We start from the raw sequence: 21,715 nt of genomic DNA on the forward strand, positions 1-21,715 counted from the left end.
AAGTAAAACAATCTGTGCTTGGCAACAACTTTAGAACAAATCATATTGTATCACTGTTTGTATTGGATGTGAACTTTGGTCAGAGTAAACATTTAACATACACTCTTGTCTTTCACACAGTAAAAAGTTGCTTCTTAATTGAATCTCATATCAACCCATGTTGTCTGTTTTTAGATACGATGGGCGTGGTAATGCCCTCCACGCGCGTGTAGGCTGTGGAAACATTAATTATGAGATATATATTTTAAGATTCCATAAAACACACACGAGAGAGGGAGAGAGAGAAACGGACTAGTATTAATGTCTGTCTGAAATATATAAAACCAGCTGTGATATCAACTTGACACAACAGTTGATGATTGGATATCTTAATTATCACTCTTTGAAGCAGACAGTCGTAATAACTTAAGTGATTAAAAATGAAAGGAATAAATCGAAATTCTTAAATTACTAAAATGTGAGGTAGCAATCTAGTTCATTTCCACGGGAAAAGCACCTATTTTTGTTCGAGTATACTGGATAAGTTTTATGTAGTTCGATTAAAACTTGCTTTTTTATATATTAATAGTAAAAGTAATTTCATTTAAAAGGTATGCTTTGTCTGTATCGTTACATATATGTTTTATTTATGTTTAATGGAGTATGCGCAATCAGCAGCAAGTGGTATGTCCTTTAAACGAAAATTCGTTCATTTTTGACTCCCATAGATATTTCATAATTTCACTTTTTGTGAGATTGAAAATCTCAGTAAAACTTTTATCAGGCTCACTTCAAGTTACTAGGAACTGCTATTTAAAATACTGTTCAGAACTTCATTTGCTACCCGTGAATAATTCGAAGTTTATATATGTCACTGCCTAAAATGTATTTTTTTGTAAGAGAAAGTAAATAGAAAGAATGGTTTATACATTTGATGCAGCTTAAATTAGCAAATTACAGATAGGTTTCATTATCGTTCCCTTAAGTAGATTTGACATCCCTTATGTTTTGTTCGGAATAGTCTCTGATACGGGGTGTTTCAGAACAACGCCGACAACGTTTGGGAGGTGATTCCTGACACCAAGACAAGACAAAAACTAGACCAACCTGGGTGCAGAAATCGGCATTTTGGAGTTATAGGCTCCCGAAAACATGAAAAAATGAACTTGAAAGGTCCATAGCTCCAATATTAAGGGATCCAAATATCTACGTTTCAGAATCCTGCTATATTTTCGCAACAATTTTTATAGAGGAAGTTGGTGAGTACTTCAAATTATATGCACGTAGCCATACTCCCTGTATAAAAATTGTTGCGTAACTACCGCAAGATTCTGAAACATTTTTGGATAGCGCACCTATTTGTTGCTAAGTGAAGTCTTGAAACCTACTACGGTAGGTCCCATAGTATTAGAGCTATAGACCTAAAGTTCATTTCTCCATGTTTTCGGCAGCCTGTAACTCCGAAATAACAGATTTCTGCGCCCAGGTTAGTCTAGACTTTTTGTCTTAACTTGGAGTCAGGAATCGCCTCCCAATCATTGTCGATGTTTTGAAACACCCTGTATATAAACACTATTTTTCCCGTCAAGGTAAATTACGAGTAAGCTTGAATCTAATTAGTTTTGCAGATGAACAATCATGCAAAATCAACCCTCACAGTGTTTAACCCGTTCACCAGATTGTATCACCTCCAAGAGAGGTGGATTAAAGGACCACACCAGTAGCCCTAGCGATAAATGGAAAGGAGAATAGAGAATACCCTTTGCAAAGGGTTTATTCTTCAAGTCCTTTTAGTTAGTTAACGGTTTAGTTAGTCAGCAGTTTTTTTTTTTTTTTTTTTTGTCACAATTTTAAATATGGCGTGAAGAATTCCGTAAAGTGTCTATACTGTACAATTTTCAGTATTTATGTTGCGTATAAAAGCAAGTAAATTTGCGAATGTGTTGTTCCACCTAATAAATCCTTTATCCCCATATTTTTTATTATTATTCATAATTCAGCACATATAACGATTCATGTTCCCACCAACATGACAAGTCATTTTCGTCTGAGAAAACCAAATAATAGACTAAAATGCGAAAGAGTAAATCAGTTACTGTACTATTACCTTTGACGTGAATTATCAATTGATAAAAATTTTAGTACCTCGTAAACATAGATATTAAAATTATTTACAATGAGGCAAGTAAGTTTTTCTGATCCTGAGAATTTCCTTGTAGAAATAATAATAAAATGACACACTAACCATACTCTTCATATATTATAATGTTGAGCTTCGGTGACATTAACGCTAGGAAATATAGTCTTTAACCCTTAAGTACTCGCGTGGGGTGTACACAGACCCCCAAACAGGTAAATTTTGTGTTGCTAACCAGAAGTCGTGGTGAAAAAATATAACAAAATATCAAAACGCGTACAAAAATGTAATCGCAACAAATACTTTTTAAAAATGTTTAAGTTATGCTACATTGTCTTAATTATATAAAAAAAAAATGTAAAAAGAATATCAATTCGGTGGTCTATTGGACCCCCGCGCGAGTAGTTGTCCGAAAAAAGGGCGCGAGTACTTACGAGTTAATAATAAATCATTCTTTATTTCTTCATGTATATATTTACTGTACATATTGTGTGAAATACATAAATTATTGGATACTAAAATTTATTCTTTTTTACTTTTCCAGGATTTGGTGAAGAGTCATCTTATGTTCGCCGTTCGAGAAGAAGTTGAAGTTTTGAAAGAGAAAATCGCAGAATTGATGGACCGCATTAATCAACTTGAATATGAAAATTCTATCCTAAAAGCTCACGCTTCGCAAGAAACATTGGCTCAGTTGAGTCAGCAGCCACCAAAGTCTCAACCACCAAACTCTGTCTCATAACCTTTATCTTCAGGGGGAGTTGATGGTCCTCCTGGTAGACTAACACCACACTCTCAAACCCACGTGCTACAATGCTTCATGTAAGCCTTGCTCCAATCTTTTATCCATGTATGCTGGTGATTGCTTCTGTGGATAATCTTTTTTTGTCAGTAACATAAATAGTTCCTTGTATCTACAGCAGTAGAGCTGGTGTAGTGGATGAAGATTGTGAGCAAGGCTTTCAGCTGAACAGAAGTTTTAACAACACGTATTCTGCTGTTTTTGTTCTGCTTCTTTTGTACTGTGCAATGGTAGAGTGCTTCGTGGTTGACTTCTCTGTGGAAACACTAGTGAGAATGAAGAGAGCTCGTGGAAAAACTGTTGAGAAAGATTTCTACCGGCAGCTCAAGACGTATCGTGTAACAGGTAGTGTTTGCTCTAAACACTTTCAGCAGCTTTAAGGATAAAACATAAGCGCAGCAGCAGGTTGCTGCACGGAGTGAAGTACTAAAGTCTATTATTTATAGATAGATAACAAAATGTGTGTGCTTCGTTGGCAAGAATATTGTAGCGTTCAGATGGTGCATAAAGGACTGGGTCTTTGTTATTCCAGTGTGTCGCGGATGCAGGGTGATTCTGAACATAAAAGTTGTGTTTGACTGAATGTAAAGAGAATGCATGAGACGCGTGCGAGTACGAATGTGTATGTATGAGTGAGCGTTGTTTGTACGGATGTGTCACAAGTTGATAATTGTATTATACATTAAAATGAGGGGAAAAAATAAAATATAAATATACTTCTAAGTCTGTGAATTCTCTGTATATAGATCTGTGCATTCACGTGTTTTAATATTTGCGAATATAGGATTAAACGCTTGAAGGATAAATAACAGAAAACTGATTTTCTTGACTGGACCAAAGGGTACTTGTAAATGTCCCAAAACTTGAAGTGATTGAATACTGTTCACAGTTAAATATTAACTGTTTTTCTCTTGATATTGCACAATAGAACTGCTTTTGGTTCTTGGTCTCCTCCCTCATTTCCCTCCCCTGCTATTATTTTACTTTTTTTTATACAAAAAGTAGCTTCTGAGTTTTTTAATGCTTACATTCTGTTCCCTTTCTCCCATTCAAAGACTATTTTCAGATGAAACTAAAAGTACCACACAGATGATACAAATGTGCTTTGCCAGATTATCATATTGTATTGTAGCATAATATAACAAGCTTGTTTTGACTTGAATGCAGGTAGTTTGGAAAATATATTATTTGGTTGGTCATACTTAAAACTTTATGCTATGCAGAATTTAAAATAAAATAATCTGAAATTTATCATCTGCATACGTGTATCAAAGTAATAGTTTTTCTTGTAATTTAGTTTAGTAAGCTTCCTTTTTTTATGTAACAGAAAGAAAATAGTATCTCGATGTATATTCTAATAATGCTGAAGTGATAATTCTGGTCAAGTTGCCATGAAACGAAGTTGGTTTAAGCACGTAAATTTTCCTTTGCTAGAGGAAAGTGGTTGAATATCTTATTAGTAATGAACTTTTTAAATAAGTGGTCGTATTCGCAAAGTTAATATGCAATAAGTAGCTTTATTTTAAGTACGAATAGTCCCAGGGGAGGAAGAAATATACTAACACACTGATGTACTTACTATACACAGGTATTTAGAAAAAAATAATAATTTTCTCAGTATAAAGATATCACCTACACAGATACGCTTCTCTATAATGGCTTACTTTTGTCCTCCCATTCTTAATGACTGTGTTAGTAATCGCATATATATATATTTTTGTATGTTACTTGAAATGGCAACATACTTCTTGATATGGTGAAAACGTTACTCCAACCATTTTCGTCAATTATGTTAATTTTTGTGTTACTCCGTATGGGGGAAATATAAATGAATTTTTCCAAATCAAGATCATGAATGAATTAACGAAATCTTATACTTGCTTTATGATATTTCATATCCTAGCCAAATGATATATATGTAAAAATTAATATATATATATACATATATATTTTCCCTAAAAACAATACCAAAACAGACAGGTGTTTTTTTTTTTTTTCTTCATTCACTTGTCTTTACTGCAGAAAATGTTTGTTAAAAGGTTGTGTGATATAACACAAGCTGTTATCATAAATTTATGATACAAAGTGAAGGAATTAAAAAAAAAAAAAAGAAAGATGTGCCTTTTATGTGCAATGAGACATGTTTTCAATAAAGTGCTTTTCTTTAGGCATGAGTCAATACCAAGCGTCTTTATTTATTCCTTCGCATCAACATATATTAATTATATGTAGTCAGAAACAATATTAAGTGTAGGTTGGAACTATCATTTCTTATACCTCAAACCTATACTTAATATTGTTTCTGACTGTATAGTCTTGTTCAAAAAATCTTGACTACCTACCTTACTTTACAAGGCGATGTTCTGGCAACCGTACATAGGAAATTATAACGATCTCTTAAGACTTCAATTAGCCAATAATAATAATAATCCACATGTTTGATGTAATTCCAACTGGAGCTAAAGAGTGCAAGGATTTTGAAAGACAAATGGTTGGTCAGGTTGTTTTCGAACAAGACTACATTATTTTGTTGAGGCTCTTTCCTAAACTCACCCGCACTTTTGAATTCTTATTGAATAATTTAACAGTATGAAGATAATTAAAAAATGTAGAAAATAAGCTAGGTGTATCTACAAAATGCTATTAGATAAATTAATAAGTTTCCAAAAGTTTTCTTATAGATCAGAAGTTTCTGAGCGCACTTTGATTTCATAATTGTTGGAAATTCGAATTCAAATTTCTACACTACATGAAGGGTCTTTCAAGCAACTATTAGATCACGTAATAGCATTTTGCAGATACTACTTCGATAACTTCTTATATATTTTGACGTTCATTGTCTTCTGTTTGCTAAAATTCGAAAAAGTGGGTGTGAAAGAGTCTTAACTCATAAGACTTACTGTAATAAGCTATCTTTCCCCTGCTTTGCTCGTGTAGGTGCTCCACTAGCAAATTGGGCTGTAATCTGCCTGTGGAACACTCACACGTATGTCGTAAAAGAGCATGTTTGCGCAGAATCGACTATTAACTCTTTACCATGATCAACATCTTAACGTACAGCTGGCGTAACTACTAAGCAAGTAAAGCAGAGATGTGACTAGTTTCTTTCCGTCTATGATCCAAAGGGAATGTGAAGAAATAAAGCGCTAAAGAAAGGGACTGAGAATATCAGTGTGCAAAACCTGAATAATTACAGCTTTACTCCCCATAGCAGAACATGCCGCGATCTGCGATGTGATCGCAGAAAATTTGCCGCGCCTGTGCAGAAAAACTGCCAGAGGGAAAAAAAAAAGCCAACAGAAAAGTGTAAAAACATGCCTGATATGTGTAGATGTCTTAAATGCACGGACGACTCGCACAAATATAGTTTGAACTGTTTTTTACGTCGCGTAAAGCGTATTTTTAACAATCACAAATGATTCTTCTGAAGAAAATTTTTGACTTACAAAAGCTCATCCCAGAAAGGCAAAGAAAGTTCTGCCATCGGGGCTTTACTAAATAGATATTCACTTGCATACACCAATTAATGTTCCTCAGATTTATAGTGATGTCGAGAAGCCTGATTGTTGACACGAGTCTAAGTACGTGTAAAGTAGAAGTATGGTGGAATGAAAGAATAAGCACATTTAAAAAAATATAGAATTTGTACTTAAAATACAGATAAGATAACAAAATAGATAGTACAAATAGTAGGAGTGAGTATTTTTAACTAGAGTTGCCAGCATAGAGGGTTTTTTTTTTCGTACTCTTACATCCAAAAATATTAGTTCCACTATTTAAATTCTTTGTTCATTTTCCGAAACTTATGCTGCAGAGATTTCTCCTGTATTTGATGTTTCTCGTAGATGGTAATCCCAGTTCTGGGGAATATAAGAACAAAAGTCAGTTTACCTTGTTAGCCTGCAATGCTAACGCGTGACTGCTCTTACCACGAAATACTAAATGTTTTATTGTGGCGAACTCACATTTATTCACTTGTGTTTTCTAAGCAACGATTTTTTTTAGTGTAAAATGTCATCCTAATCTGGTAATTTTAATTTAGATTTATTAAAATCTAAATTAAAATTACTGGCGCCTAGTAGCAAAACCAGTATTCAAACAATTCTGGGATTTTGTAGGGAACAACCTCCATGAAGAGGAGAGTAATTTTTAGGAACAGTATTATCCTTGTAAAAAAAAAAATATAAATAAAGTAATACCGTGGTTGACCATTAATATTATAAACTCTGGAATCGAAAACTAGTATTTTAACTGCCACTTTTGAAGGTTGAACGGAGCAAGTATTTGGCCTTAAACAAGGCTTACATAAAGAAAGTTCTGTTATTTCTGTGTTGTGAAAACCTTACCATCGTTCATGCTTCTTATGGACATCTTTATTCGTAAGAATTTTTCTTCTAGCCAGAGCTCCAGACTATTTTGACATTCAGATCTCTTGACGACAAGCGTCTATCTTAAAATACAATGGAAAAATACGTCCTTAGTAGTCTAGATGCATGTAATACAATTTGTTCATACGTATTCCGATAGTATCATTGTATTTATACTACAACAGAAAGTTGAGTCCCTTTTGATAAATTTTTATTCAAATTTACAATGAATCCCCAGTCTGCTAATATGCACTATGTATAAATCACTTCGTTACCGTTGCACAGGGGTCCAGACACCCTTCAAACCTGACCAAAACCTCAAAATTCGAAATTATCAGAAATATGAAAAACCTTAGAGATTTAATAAGGAATGACGTAAGGTGTGCAGAAATAGGTTTTCGTGTAGCTCGTAAGGGTTGGGTCTACAGTTGAAAGATTAAAATCGTGGAAGAAGGCCATGTATCCACCCCGGTAGCGGACGCAAAGTTCATGATGTGAAAAAATAATGTTTTGTTGTTAGTCGTCAATAATGTAGAACATGTTATACATTCGTCGTTCGTAAAACTTGTGTAGAACTCTAATATGCTTTCATGTACCAGTCAATATGTGGATAAATAAAATGAGATCGAAAACTAAAATTGGTATACTTGATTGAATTTTAAGTAGCTTTGAGTCCAGCTCTATTGTGTGCTGGATGTGATAGTAGGGAATGTTATCTATGAGAGAAAAAAGACAGTGTTGCCCGATGTGGTTTGAAAGGCATATATGTATGTGGGTAGGGTAATATTGTTGCGAGTAGTATTTAGTCTGATGACTTTTTCCTTATTCCAAAAATGTAAAGAGGCTTCTACAAGTCCTGTGGAATATAAAAAGAAACAGAGACCAAAAGGCAATACCTAATTAGGTTCCCTTAGAAAGAAATGTCAATCGAATTGACTAGTACAATTGCTAGGAATTTACTGATCAAAATACCGATCTGATCTTGGGTCGAGAATTGTTGTCTCTGGTGTCCGTTGCTAATGCCTTGATTTCGTTGTTAAACGGGATACCTCGAAAACTTATCTTGGTTACCGGAAGAAATTCAAGCTATTCTTGCACGATGCTGAGCATTTTGTCGCTTTAAGCGTCCTCCTACTGCTGACGTTTGGTACAATTTCGTCGTCTTTGTGCCAGAGTACGATACTTGATTAAACAAGGGAAACAATATTGCTAACGCCACTACGAATGTTTCCAGGATAATTGTAAATAATTCAGTGAGTGCAGAAGTTCGACGTCTTCAGTGCTACGTCAACATTTCTGCATTCCTTGTGCAAGACGAACTGATTACTGGCCAGAAGCTGATTGCCAATACATTGGGGCAGGATTTTGTATATACAGATGGTGATCAGAAAAATGGAAACACCTGAACGAAATTGCAACTTACCAGATTAATATGGTGTCGGGCCACCTTTCGCCTTCAGAACAGCCTTGATGCGACGTGGGATGGAGGCATAGAGGTCGTGAATGGTAGCAAGTGGAACTTTACACCATTCCTCGTGCAGGGCATCGGCCAGTTCTGTGAGAGAGGATGGAGATGGAAATTGTCGCCGGAGTCGTGTTTCTAAGACGGACCACAGATGTTCAATTATGTTGAGATCTGGGGATTGGGCGGGCCAGGGGAGGTGTTGAACTTCATCCCGATGTTCCTCAAACCACGCTGCAACAACGGCAGCTGTGTGAGTGGGTGCATTATCATCCTGGAAGATGGCGTCATTGTCCGGGAACAACATCCGGACCATAGGATGCAGGTGGTCTCCTAAAATTGCGACATAATCGTTGGCAGTGATTTGTCCGCTAAGTGTGACCACAGGACCCAATGAAAACCATGATATGGCGGCCCACAGCATCACCGAGCCGCCGCCATGTTTCACAGTTGGGCGGAGACACTGCAGATCATAAGCTTCTTTGGGCGTTCTCCACACACAAACACGGCTCGTGTTTGGGAATAGGGTGAAGGATGACTCAACCGACCATATCACACGTTTCCAGTCCTCAACGGTCCAAGTTGCATGGTCGCGACACCATTTGCGGCGTGCGAAAGCGTTATGATCCCTGATGAGCGGTTTGGCCCGTGCAACACGACCCCGTAAGTTCATGTCATGTAATTCGCGGCGGACTGTGATTGTCGAAACAGGGTGGGGGAGGTGCTGATTAAGTTCCTCCGTCACTTGCTCCGCAGTGGCACGACGGTTCTGCGTGACCTGTCACTCGTGATTTTCTTTCGCCCACTGTTCCGCTTCCCCGATGTGGTTTTCCCGTGTATTGTGTAGGCCGTCATCACCTTCGACACTGTCCCACGCGACACACCTAACACAGTAGTCACTGCCGTCACACTCACTCCACATAACCGCGCACCAACAATCTGCCTTCTTTGAAAATCTGAGAGGTCTCCCATTTTACACTACCTCCGTCTGCTACAGCCACTGGACACTGCTGTTCCACTGCGCTTGACGTAGTATGGAGACCGACCTAACACACCACCACCAGCGGTCCGGCGCTGCGGGCGCACGCCACCACTGCCAACCCATACATCTGACGTGTTGCCAACTACACGTGTTTCCATTTTTCTGATCACCATCTGTGTGTATATATATAACAAAGTTCCGCTAAAGCAGGAGCAGACTGTACACCTTTAAATTTTCGTCACCAAATACTGGATTACAACTTGCATTTTATTATTACTACTGAACTAACCCCTGCTATCACCAGCACTAAAATCACCGCCTAGACCAGATTCCATACATATTATGCTATACTTCGCAATCTTCCTGCTACTGGTAAACATCTTTTAAACTTCTATAATTGTATCTAGATTGAAGGATCCTTTCCTGCTGCCTGGCGTGAAGCTTCTATTTCTATCCTGGAACCTGGGAAATTGAGTCCAGCTCTAGTTACAAGCCAATGCCTAAAGTTGGTTATGCAAGTTGGAGAAAATGATCAGTGCTTGCTTAGTGTCGTATTTGTAAACTAACTACTTGTTTTCCAATCGCCAGTGTGGTTTCCGGAACTTCCGTTCCACTGCAGTCATCTTGTTTATCTTGAGTGCAGGCTAGGATGCTTTTCACTATCACCAACATCTAAACACAATATTTGATCTTCTGAAGGCTTGTGACACCACTTGGCGTTAGGGAATTTCACTTCAGCTGGTACTTCGGGGAGTTCGGCCTTATGAGCCTCTTTCTACACCAGTGTCTTAGGGTTCGATACTTTCGAGTTCGTTTAGGATCCATACTCTGACCGCTTCTTGCAAGAAAATGGCGTTCCACAAGGCAGTGTCTTAAGTATGGCTGGCTCTCTCTGCTGTGGCGATAAATGGTGCTCTGACATACTATCTAGGTAGCTCCCATCAATGGAATGTTGCATGCAGATGACCTCGGAATTTATTACCACTCGTGTGTACTTTGTGTTAGTGCTAGGCAACCACAACTCACTCTAAACAGGATTCCACATTGTCAACAACCACTGGATTTACTTTCTGCATCGACAAGACTTAACTGTCCATCTTTGTCGCTTACGCAACTTCCCATATAATCTAGATCTTTAAGTAATTAGATCATAGACACTTGTCTTTTGTTGATATCCTATTTTTAGCCCTTCAGTTTGATCACTGACGGTCTTGGGCAGACCATCTACAAGAGCTAAAATATCGCTGTCTAAGACTCTCAATCTTCTGAAAGTGTTCTTCCGTATTTCTTTGTCCTGATCGCATTGTTCTACGACTACCTCATACCTTAATCCGCTCGAAGTTGGACTACGTTGGACGGACTTGGAGTTGCATTGTTTATGGATCAGCCAGACTTACCATGTTACGCCAACTGAATACTGTTCATCATCTTGTCATACGTTTGGCGACTAGTGCATTCCGTACTAGTCCTATTCCCAGCTTTTATGTTGAAACACACGAGCCATCTTTTGCACTGGAAGCTGGACATCGTTATCAGCCACAACTCAACGCTACCAGGCCTTTCGAAATTGGTACTGTGGAACTTCTAGATGGCCCTCACGAATTTCATCAAGCGTTTCACTCCTCCTCAGAGTAGTTCAGGACTTCACTGTATTTTTTACTGATGGTTCCAAAGATGCTGATTCTGTTGGTTGTGCCTCTTTTGCAACTAATCGTACTTACTGTTTGAATTACATGCCTTTTCTTCAGTATTCACTGCAGAACTGGTTGCAATTTTACCTTTACGGTATATCTTTGCATGTCATACGCAGAGCCTTAATCTGTTGCGACTCTCAAACTGCTCTGAGTAGCCTTGATGTGCACAGTAAAAATTCGTTCGTCCGCCAAACCTTATGTCATAGATTATTAGCACAGTGTTATGAGGTAAGGACTGCTGAGTTTCAAGTCGTGTTGGTATAGCTGGTAATGAAGAGGCTGACCATGCAGCGAAAATTGCTACCCATGAAGGAAAACTACTATATTCCCCCATACCCAGCGTGGATTTAAATTTGCTATTCAATGCTCAGTTGTATCACCGTGTGGAATTCGAATAGAACAAGGTTATCAATAATAAATTGCATTTATTCAAACCTGCACTTGGTGTCTGGACCACCAGTTCAAGGTCTTCTCGACAGGAGGAAAGAATTCTCATCCAAATTTGCACTTAGCACATGGATTTTTACCTCGTGGCGAAGACCCACCATTATGTGCAGCGTATGTAGCTATACAAATTCAACATACGCTGCTTGTTGATTGTCCTCATCTTGGCTCAGCTTCGAGCTGATTTTGCGTTATCAACAGACTTACCAACATTGCTTGGATATGATCACCGTACGGTCTTGAAAGTTTTTATTGTTTCTTCGTCACTTCCATGTCGTGCCTACATTGTGGTTGTTGTGGTGTTTATGCTTAAAGTATGTCTTTCTTTATCATTGTCTGTTGTCACTCAACGTCCTACTTTTCGTTTCTGTACTCTTTTTCTTGTACTGATTTGTAGGAATATGTATACGATATACATTCTGATTATTTTCTTTAGCCTAACAATGTGAATAGTTCCAAATTGTTGTATGCTTTCATGTTTGCAATGGAGCAAAATATCATTGAGAAAAAAACAGATTTAGGCAGAATACACAATAGAAAATCAAATTTAAACCTTAGGATACAAGTCTACCATGATTAAGCATTTACATGTTAATTATGCTTTTCATTCGGCAGTAATTGCTTAGCGTTCCTGTCTACGCGAAACAGAAATTTTCGTCTAAATTGTGGAAAACATGTGTGGGTGTTCATTAAAGATTTCCTGTGACCCACTTACCGAGAAACTAAATTTGCCACAGACATTAATCCTTCTCTACATGGAATCTTCAGTGGCCATACGTTTTTCCCCATTGTGGAGACCTTGTTTGTATAGGTCAGAAGATTGTTCTAGAAGCCATGACTTGACCTCAGAAATCGAAATTCATCGTCTTTGAAATCCTTTCACTTCAGAAGTGACTTCATAGTTAGGAAGAGGAAAGTCAACTTGTACAGTTATGGTCAGAAAAAGTGGGACTGTCCTGCAGAGACTGTCTGAAAACGACCTTAGATTCTTACGAATTCCCTTTAAATGTGGCTGTTTTTTCGTGCATTCTTGCTTCAGACAGGGTTGGAAACTGAATGATAATATTGCAGTATGCATATGATAATTTCGTTGTAGACGAATAAAATAGTTACAATACAGAAAATCACGGTAATTTTAGGTCGTAAATGTGATACATTCCGCCTTATGCAGTGTTGTTTTGACATGATTAGCGTCATACTAAAAGCCTGACTACTGCAGGAAACATGTTAGTCGAACTCTAGTATGGCACTAAACTCGCGTCAGAAAGACTCTGCATAAGGCCAATTATTTATATTTTTAATCAAGAACTATTAAATAAGTGATGGAAGTATGGAAAATATAGTAACTACAGGTTACAATGGTTAACCATCTGCTTCATGCGACTTTCTTGTTTCAGTCAATTTGAGTGTTCCCAAAACACCTTCGTTTTGTTACCTTCCTCTTCACTTCCAAGGACAGTGATAATAAATTGGTAGAAAAAGTGAGGACAGTGCCAGTGGTGTTGTTCTAATTTTTCAACAGCCGGTTCTGCATACAGGGTGTATCAGAGGTCCTCTGACATACGGTAACTCTTATTATGAGTTACAACAAAATGTAAGAAGGGAAACCGTCTGCAAATACATTTTCAATCTTAAAGTGAAGGATTTTTTTAAATCGGATAAGCCGTTTGAACTGTACACTCTTTATGCGCCTAATGTTAAATGAAAATGCAACGTTGTCATTTACCTGAACTTCACTCAGTTATATTGTGAGTCCAGGTAAATGACAACGTTGCATTTTCATTTAACATTAGGCGCATAAACAGTGTACAGCCCAAAAGACTCGTCCGATTTTTAAAAAATCCTTCACTTCAGATTGAAAAAAAAATCACATTTGGAGATGGTTTCGCCTCTTAAATTTTGTTGTAACTCATAATAAGAGTTACTTTATGTCAGGGAACATTTGAGACACCTCATATATAAGAGAGGGATGGTAGATGGATAGGTAAATAGATACAACTCTCTTAGAAAACAAACCATACAAGGTAGATAAAAGCAATTTTATTTTACTGTATACCACAAGTGACAAGTAAAGACCTACACTGCATCCTAATGCAAGGTGATGTGACGAAATTAGGTAACACTGCGAATATCTTGGAAACGAATTATCCAAGATAGATGGTTGTCAAAAGTATTGGAAAGATCTTAATCCAACAATGGATCGACAATTTTAGATAATTATATGTGTGTTCCAGATATAAATAACCCTCATCACTACACTCATGTGATTTAGTTCTCATTCTTATCTGAACATTTGAGTCTAAGTAATAAGCACTTTGTTCTGGGAGATCATGTGTTTAACCCTATAGCTTTTACAAAAAAAAAAATAAATAAAATAAAATTTACTGTTATGTCTGGGTATAACAAATGGTTCTGCGAACTCGAAATATTTTAACAACCGGATCTTGCGAACAGGCTGAATAGCACCACTGGATAGTACTCATTTAAGACCGAAAAGCGATACTGCGAATCCTTGCTGAATTCTTATGAATAAAGAAACTGTGCGGCAAATAATAACCAACAATCTCAACAAGAGGAAGGTCAGTGCCAATTCGTGCATCATTCCTTAAAAAATGACCAACAAAGGGACAGGGTTTATCACTCCAAAGAATTTACTTCTACCGTGAATAGGAACCTTACCTTCCTCCTGAATATCGTTACTGGGGATGACTTTAAATATAAAATAAGACTGGTCGACAAAACGTCAGAGTGCAGAGTGAAACCGTAACTCTCCACAAGTCAAAAAACTATGCCAGCCAGAATCCAAAATCAAGCTTTTTCTCTCTTTTTTTATTTTTAACGATAGTAAGGTCATACATAACGAATTTGTGCATACAGGACAAACATTTAATGCCTCATTTTACCTTGAAGTACTGAAGCGGTTACCGCAAAGTATCACACTTGTGAGGTCCGAGTATCGGGCTGATGTTCACTGGTGTCTGCTCGATGGCAGTGCCCAAGTTACAAGACAGTGATTGTGCAAGACTTTTTGTCCTCCCTATACATCAGATCTGGCCCAGTGCGATTATTTTCTACTTCCTAACTCGTCTGCACTCAAAGGTTCTACTTTGATGACGAAACGACCATCAAGAAGAGTACGAGAAAAGTTTTCAACAACATTCCACAGAAGAACTTTCAGAAATCCTTCCATATACTGATGGCCAGGGCGCAGCCATATATGGATGCAAGAGGGTCGTGCTTTGAATGATCCAAGGTAAGAAACTTTCTGTATTTACTTTTTTTTTTTTTTTTTTTTTTTTTTACAGCTCCAGTCTCGATTTCAAATTGCCGCACTGGGTATATGTGGTGTTACTGCGAAGAGGTAATTCATTCCGAGTTAGTTCCTAACGGTCGTACCATTGATGCCGACCTTTATTTCGAACAGTTGGAACGAATGTAGGGCCTACTGTGCTACACAATGCTAAAAATATCCTGCATTGGCGATCCGAAAGTTCGCCCTGCTGCAACAAGATAACACGAAAAATTCAGAAACTTGATGGTATCAATTGACGCCACATCCAGGATATAGTCCTGACCTTGCCCCTTCGAATTACTACGTGTCTCGTTCATGGCGCCCTTTCTGAAATAATGATGCTCCACAAATTAGCAAGAGATGGAAGCAGTGGTGACTGACTTCTTTGCCTCTTAAGGACAAGACGTGGCATCGATATGGAATTCAAACTGACAAGAAGGTGGCTGCAGACAGTCCAATACAAGGTGCTATACTTTGAATTCAGCCTGCTTTCGTTGTACTGTAATAAATATAAGTATGTTGTGTATCACAATATTGCAAAGATTTACGACTCACCTTTATATTTTTCACTACATACACCATATTAGAAGAAAGCAAAAATACTGACCACACAAGAGTTAGAAAATGGTTAAAATAATATATAAAATCTGATACAATATAAAATCTGATACAATTGAAAGAAAGAAATTAGTAAATCTTTTCCCCATTCCTGGTCCTACTAAAATACACGGTCATTCCAGCATCTCCTCCACAGGAAAGTATCCTGCTTATCACATTGAGTTTTGATTGCAATTAAAATTGAAACATGCTAAAACATCCTGATTGGCGAAATTCGAACACAAGACTCCAAAGTCAAATTTCAACGCGGTAACCACTTACCCACGTCACTCAGTAATTGATGTTCCACAAAAATCGTTAACTAGTTGAAAAACCGTTCATGTAAAACGACGAGATGCGAAAGCCCGTACGAACAAACGATCATTAGTCGAGTTCAGTGGCGTATGTAAGGGGGGCATCCGGGCTTAAGCTCTCCTTGAAATTGTATTTTTTACAGGAAATGAAATATCTTGCAGCATTTTCACATTTCCAGAAATAAAGTTAGCAAAGTCCCCCTCACCCCCCCAAAAAAAAATCGTAAATACACCACTGGTCGAGTTACACATCCTGCCCTTCAGCTGAGAAACAGGTTATAGATCAATGAGGGAAATGTCTTAAGGCGTTCCTCTAATGTTTTGACGCACAAAAGTACCAAGCGTTGAGCCCAGTACAAATCCCATCGTATCAACTTTTTAATAGTATTGAGATTCTATTACTGCATTATTATTATTATTATTATTATTATTATTATTATTATTATTATTATTATTAGCTGAACCTGTGCTGTCTACTCAGCGCCAGAGAAGGAGTGGGTCAGTGGGTCAAGTTTTCTGAGTGGGTCGTGGGTCAACAGCATGTGACCCACCACCTACCATGACCCACTGCGACCCACCGACTCAGTATGATCTACCGACCCTCTCTGCTCACTGCATTGTAGACAGTATCTTCTGAAGACTCGTAAATCTGTCTTCGTTTTACTTTCAAGACCTTCATTTCCCTTCCTTTTCCACTTGTTTCTGTCTACTTACCTGAGGTGAGTATATCTAACCAAGTGAAAAAAGAACTTCAGGACTTTTGGATATTGATATTTTTAATTGTAATAATAGCAATAGGACTTCTACTACTACTTGGCTTTCGAGACCTGTGAGTTTTTAGAGGAGCTGACTACTGGAAAAAATACATTTTTGAATCACTGTAATATATAAATTATTATATAAAAAATTGAATGTAACTATGTGTGCCTGATCATCACGGTCAAATTGCAAAGTCAAATGAAATTACTTTTGGTATATAGTTAGGCCTTAATCCAAAATGGGGTGTTATATTGCTTTTATTATAATGCATAATATCCTAAGGAGATAGAGAGGATCCGAATTTTTGCGAGAAAAAAAAATGAGTATCTCGCAAACCGTTAAATTTACGGAGCTGAAATTCAGTGTATTAACTCTTTATTGAAAATAAACAGAATGTGTCCTAGCATTTTTTAAAAGTCTCCTTTAAGTGTGGGGGGAGAGGGGGCACTTTCTATATATGGAAAATTGGTAGTGAGTTGGTTTGTAAAAATGATCGAGACGATCGATGTTATTTTTAAAAAAATCAGAAACAAAAAATACAGTGCTTGGCTTCATTTATCCATTGCTTTCTACTATAATAAATGCTGAAGCTTATGTTTATTATATGGAGCGCTTACAGCACAGGGCAATCAACCCAAAACCGTGTGACTAAAATAGGCATAAAATTTGTACTGTAAGCTTAATTACACGGAAATTTAAAGTTTGGATTGTACGCATAATTATATGGAAAATTTTACACTTTTTTCCCCTTTACGTTGGTCTACTTACCTTGATTTGGAACTTTCAAATGTCATCCTTTTTTCCACTGAAAAGTATTGATAATTCAACAAGGAAATAATTATACTATGATAATTTAATTTAAATTCATCGTAATTTGGCCCATGGCAAACAGCAGTGTGGTAATTGAAGGAGAAGAAAGAGGGAAATTCCCATTCACCTCTGAACACTTTCCAGGAACCTCCTTCCCTTTCGCTTTCTAGACGGGGGAGGGAACTTGGTAATGGCATCAAACCTTCATGTGTAATTACAAAAATTAAATTTATAAACAAATAAGAAATCATCAGTTTATCAGGCTTTAATTGATAATTTATTCACAAGATTCCCTATCGAAGGCGTGGTAGATGAAGTTTCTGTTCTCCATGAGTCGACATTGCCAACTGACATGGTCGATATGGAAAAGATGTATGGTGATAGAGAGATTATACTTCTTGCTGAGTATTTCAAAACTGACTAAGAAAAGTCGTTATCAGACTTAAGTCTAACAAGCAGATTATCGATGAGGAGTTGCAGAAATCGGGTAGAAATATTATCAATTTCCACGACAGAGTGCGAAGGGGATTTCCCTCTTATGAATTTACAGATGACTGATATTTGAGATAGACTAAGTGCTCAAACATTGTCTAACTTGTTGTTTATCAATGTTAATGGCCCACCGCTAGACAAGCTCAAAGTACACGAGCTAGTTATTTCTTGGCTGAAGGATGGACATCATTCTGCTGCGGATGATTTACCACGAAAAAGTTACCAACAGGAAATAAATCCGATTTCAGATTTGTTTTAAGGTGGAAAATTACGAGTTATAGAAAATGTATTAGTAATGGCTTATTTGTGTTATTCAACTTTGTATCTATTTTTTAGTAAGTCTCTTCTATGCTTTAAGTAAACTACTTTGAATAAATATTCATAATAATTGCAATTATGCATATTTGTAACTTAAATTTAACGTGGTGTTTTAGTGATTACACAAATTACAATTATGAGCATACTTTATGGAGATGCTCCCACATAGGGTACCCGAGCACCTTTATAAACTATGAAAAACTGATTTTTCAAGTTTTTTGTGAGAAAAATACTGTGAAGTGAGAAACCATAACCTTTTCCATATTGTACAGGGTATTTTCCTGCGAATAGAAGTTTCTTTTGAAATGCGTTCAGAAATTAACACTTGCAAGAATACTCTCTTAGTACAAGTATATTTTAGGCACACACTAATTTCCCCCCACCTCGAACTGTTTCAATTTCCTCACTGACAAACACTTTACCATTTTATATCATAAAGGTCAGATCCACCGTTATTCTAACAGAGAGGTGCTTGAGCGATTGACTAGAAATTCGAACTCCGATTAGTGACAATTTCACAGTCTTGTTTTATTTGAAGTGTAAACTCTTAAGTTAGTACAGAAGAGGCCGTGGATCGTGTTCAGAGTTGATGACGATGGATTTTGGTTAGTCAGAATAGGTCATAGTGGATGAGAGTTTTTCATGGTGGGTGGTGGGTCACAGTGGGTCACCGTGGGTCGTGGGTCACGGTGGGTGGTGGGTCGTGGGTCACGGTGGGTGGTGGGTCAGTGGGTCGTGGGTCAAGTTTTCATTGACCCACGCCAACTATAACTTCCTGCGTAATGATTGAATAGTATAGTATGATACAATGAAAATTCCAGTGCCTTTCTGTTTCTAACCATATTCACCCTCCCTTATCCAAATAACTTGCAGAATATAAAAGAACATCTTATTGTTTAAAGATATCTAACGTCAAGGGCGCCGATTTCTCTGTAACTTTGGCAGGGGAGATTCAGATATCTGTGGTTGCAGATAAGGGTCTAAGAAGGCACATATCAGGATTTTAAGACAAATTCAATTCAAATTATGCCAATTCAAATTGTATAATCATAAAAATACATGTAACAAGAAAAATACATATAAAAATACACATAACAATACATAAAACAATAACAAATACATATAAAAATACATATTCATAAAATATGGAGTGGCTCACATGAGCTTTTGGGGGGGCCTGGGCCCCCTCGGATCGGCGCCCCTGCCTAACGTCATGTGAATTGTTATTCTGCGCTCCCCTCGCTAGTTCCACAATACACACTGATTGAAATTTCACCGAGAAACAATCAAAAGAATGACAGCTCTAGGTCATGACAAATCTATTACACGAGATTTCTTTGCATAAAATAATATAGTTTAGAAATTGCCTTTTAATTTCGGAACTATAATATATGATGATTTTGATCTTCACTTAATTTATAACATCAATGATGTCTTCCTTGAAAAATTGGTGTGCGGAGATTCACTCAGGAAGTGCGCTAACACCCTCTTGCAACCTACGATGCCCCAGCAGATGGACAAGCCCATCTTTATCCCTTTGTTGAATGCCGTTCGAAAAAAAAAAAAAATGAGAAACAACTACAATTAAGTTTTATAAGCAAAGAGAGATCCTTTGCACGTGTTAGTTCCTAAGTGAAGTCTTGACCCGACTACGGTAGGTCCCATAGTTTTGGAGCTATAGACCTTTAAAGTTCATTTTTTCATGTTTTCGGCAGCCTATAACTCAGCAAGGAAGTGTTTGTGCACCCAGGTTGTTCTATACTATTTGCCTTATCTTGGTGTCAAGAATCACCTCCCAAACGTTGTCGGTGTTGTTTTGAAGTAGTGAATTAAAGGTTAACAATTGTTTCTTCCGATATTTTAGTGTACAATACGGATTTTTACAGATATTTTAGGCAGAATCTACAGATTTTTAAAACTTTCTTACCTGATGAAAATATGCCTGGAAGGATTCACGCGTTAACTATTTTAAATATAAAAGCCATAAGGAGCTAGGTGTTTGTCTTTCACCGATGAATGATCCAAGTTAAGTTGAATCTAACTTGGAAAGAGAAAGCAAACTTTGCTACCCTGCCGACTTGGTTAGAACCCTAAGATCAACAACTAACGCACAAGTATCACATACAGAAGTTGTAATATTGTTAATAGAATGAAATTATAGAAATTGAAATGTATCGAGAACTTTAACTATTGTATTTCTCCATTAATATCATCAACCCGTTTCGTAGCGATCTACAGAAAATGGATACAAGATGTAGGTAATCGTAGATCTCAATATTAGGTCTATACGTTACAATGTGTTGATAAATATTCAAACAAATGCATACCTTTTTTTAAAGATCAATTCTAATTTACCATTGACACATGTAAGTAGAAAATAGTACATACGTATATCTTCATTGCACTGAGCCACAAAAATCACTTATAGGCTAAAATGTAACAATTAAAAACTAGTTTGTTCTTTTTTTTTTTTTTGTTTGTTTCAATTCATAGTTATTATAATACGCAAATTTACCCCACGTGACTCATAACTTAAGATGACACGAATCAATAATAATAATAATAATAATAATAATAGACCCGGAAATGTTTCATTTGGCAAATAGGGATGGCTGGAAATCGGATGATTGATATACTAAGAAGAAAACATAATAGACGATTATAGACGATTAGTTAGCTTCAACGGGCACGTTCCACATTACAGAAAGATCATGATTATAAAGGTAATTCGGAAGATGGTAGTAATATAAAGAAGCAGGGAACAATCTGTTTCTGGTATCTTATGCGTTCATCGCAGGAATTATACCGTGTTTTAACACAAAATATAGGAATAGTTTATAGGTGTTTTAAGACAGTCGAGAACTCCAGTATATGGTGTAAATTAAGGTAAATTTTAAGCTATAAACAATTGCGCATTTTGCGCCTCTGATCAGTAATCCAACTGGGTTTATTTTTATTTATTTATTTATTTATAAAAGATAATTAGTTTTAGTGGAAGCATCTACTGTTGCCCCGTGCGAAAACTACAATTTAAAGCATTGTTTCACAAGTGGAGGTGCAACTCGGTGGCGCAACTCAGTGGCTACATGTGAAAAATAGCTAAAAAAAACGAAAATTTTGTTAAAGTACTAATTATTGTATACAACAATGAATATATTAAGAAACCCCTATTTACTTACTTTTAAATAATAAAACTTTAATTTTTACTGTGTATTCCCTTACAAGCCGCCTCTGGTAAGTGCTAAACTTAAAACCAACAATTTGTA

At 36.9% G+C, this 21,715-nt stretch overlaps 1 protein-coding gene across 2 annotated transcripts in view; it reads left to right on the top strand.

The window, feature by feature from the left end:
• Positions 1-5,099, top strand: part of LOC145684041 (uncharacterized) — a 491,127-nt gene extending 486,028 nt beyond the window's left edge. For both annotated transcript variants that reach the window (XM_081755868.1, XM_081755870.1), the window contains one exon: positions 2,661-5,099. In XM_081755868.1, the coding sequence (XP_081611994.1) occupies positions 2,661-2,858 (198 nt within the window). In that variant the 3' untranslated portion in view covers positions 2,859-5,099. The remainder of the gene's footprint in view (positions 1-2,660) is intronic.
• The last annotated feature ends 16,616 nt before the right edge of the window (positions 5,100-21,715 follow it).

Source organism: Thermobia domestica, chromosome 4 (assembly GCF_964235325.1).
Source record: "Thermobia domestica chromosome 4, izTheDome1.hap1.1, whole genome shotgun sequence".
NCBI classification, from domain to species: Eukaryota; Metazoa; Arthropoda; class Insecta; order Zygentoma; family Lepismatidae; genus Thermobia; species Thermobia domestica.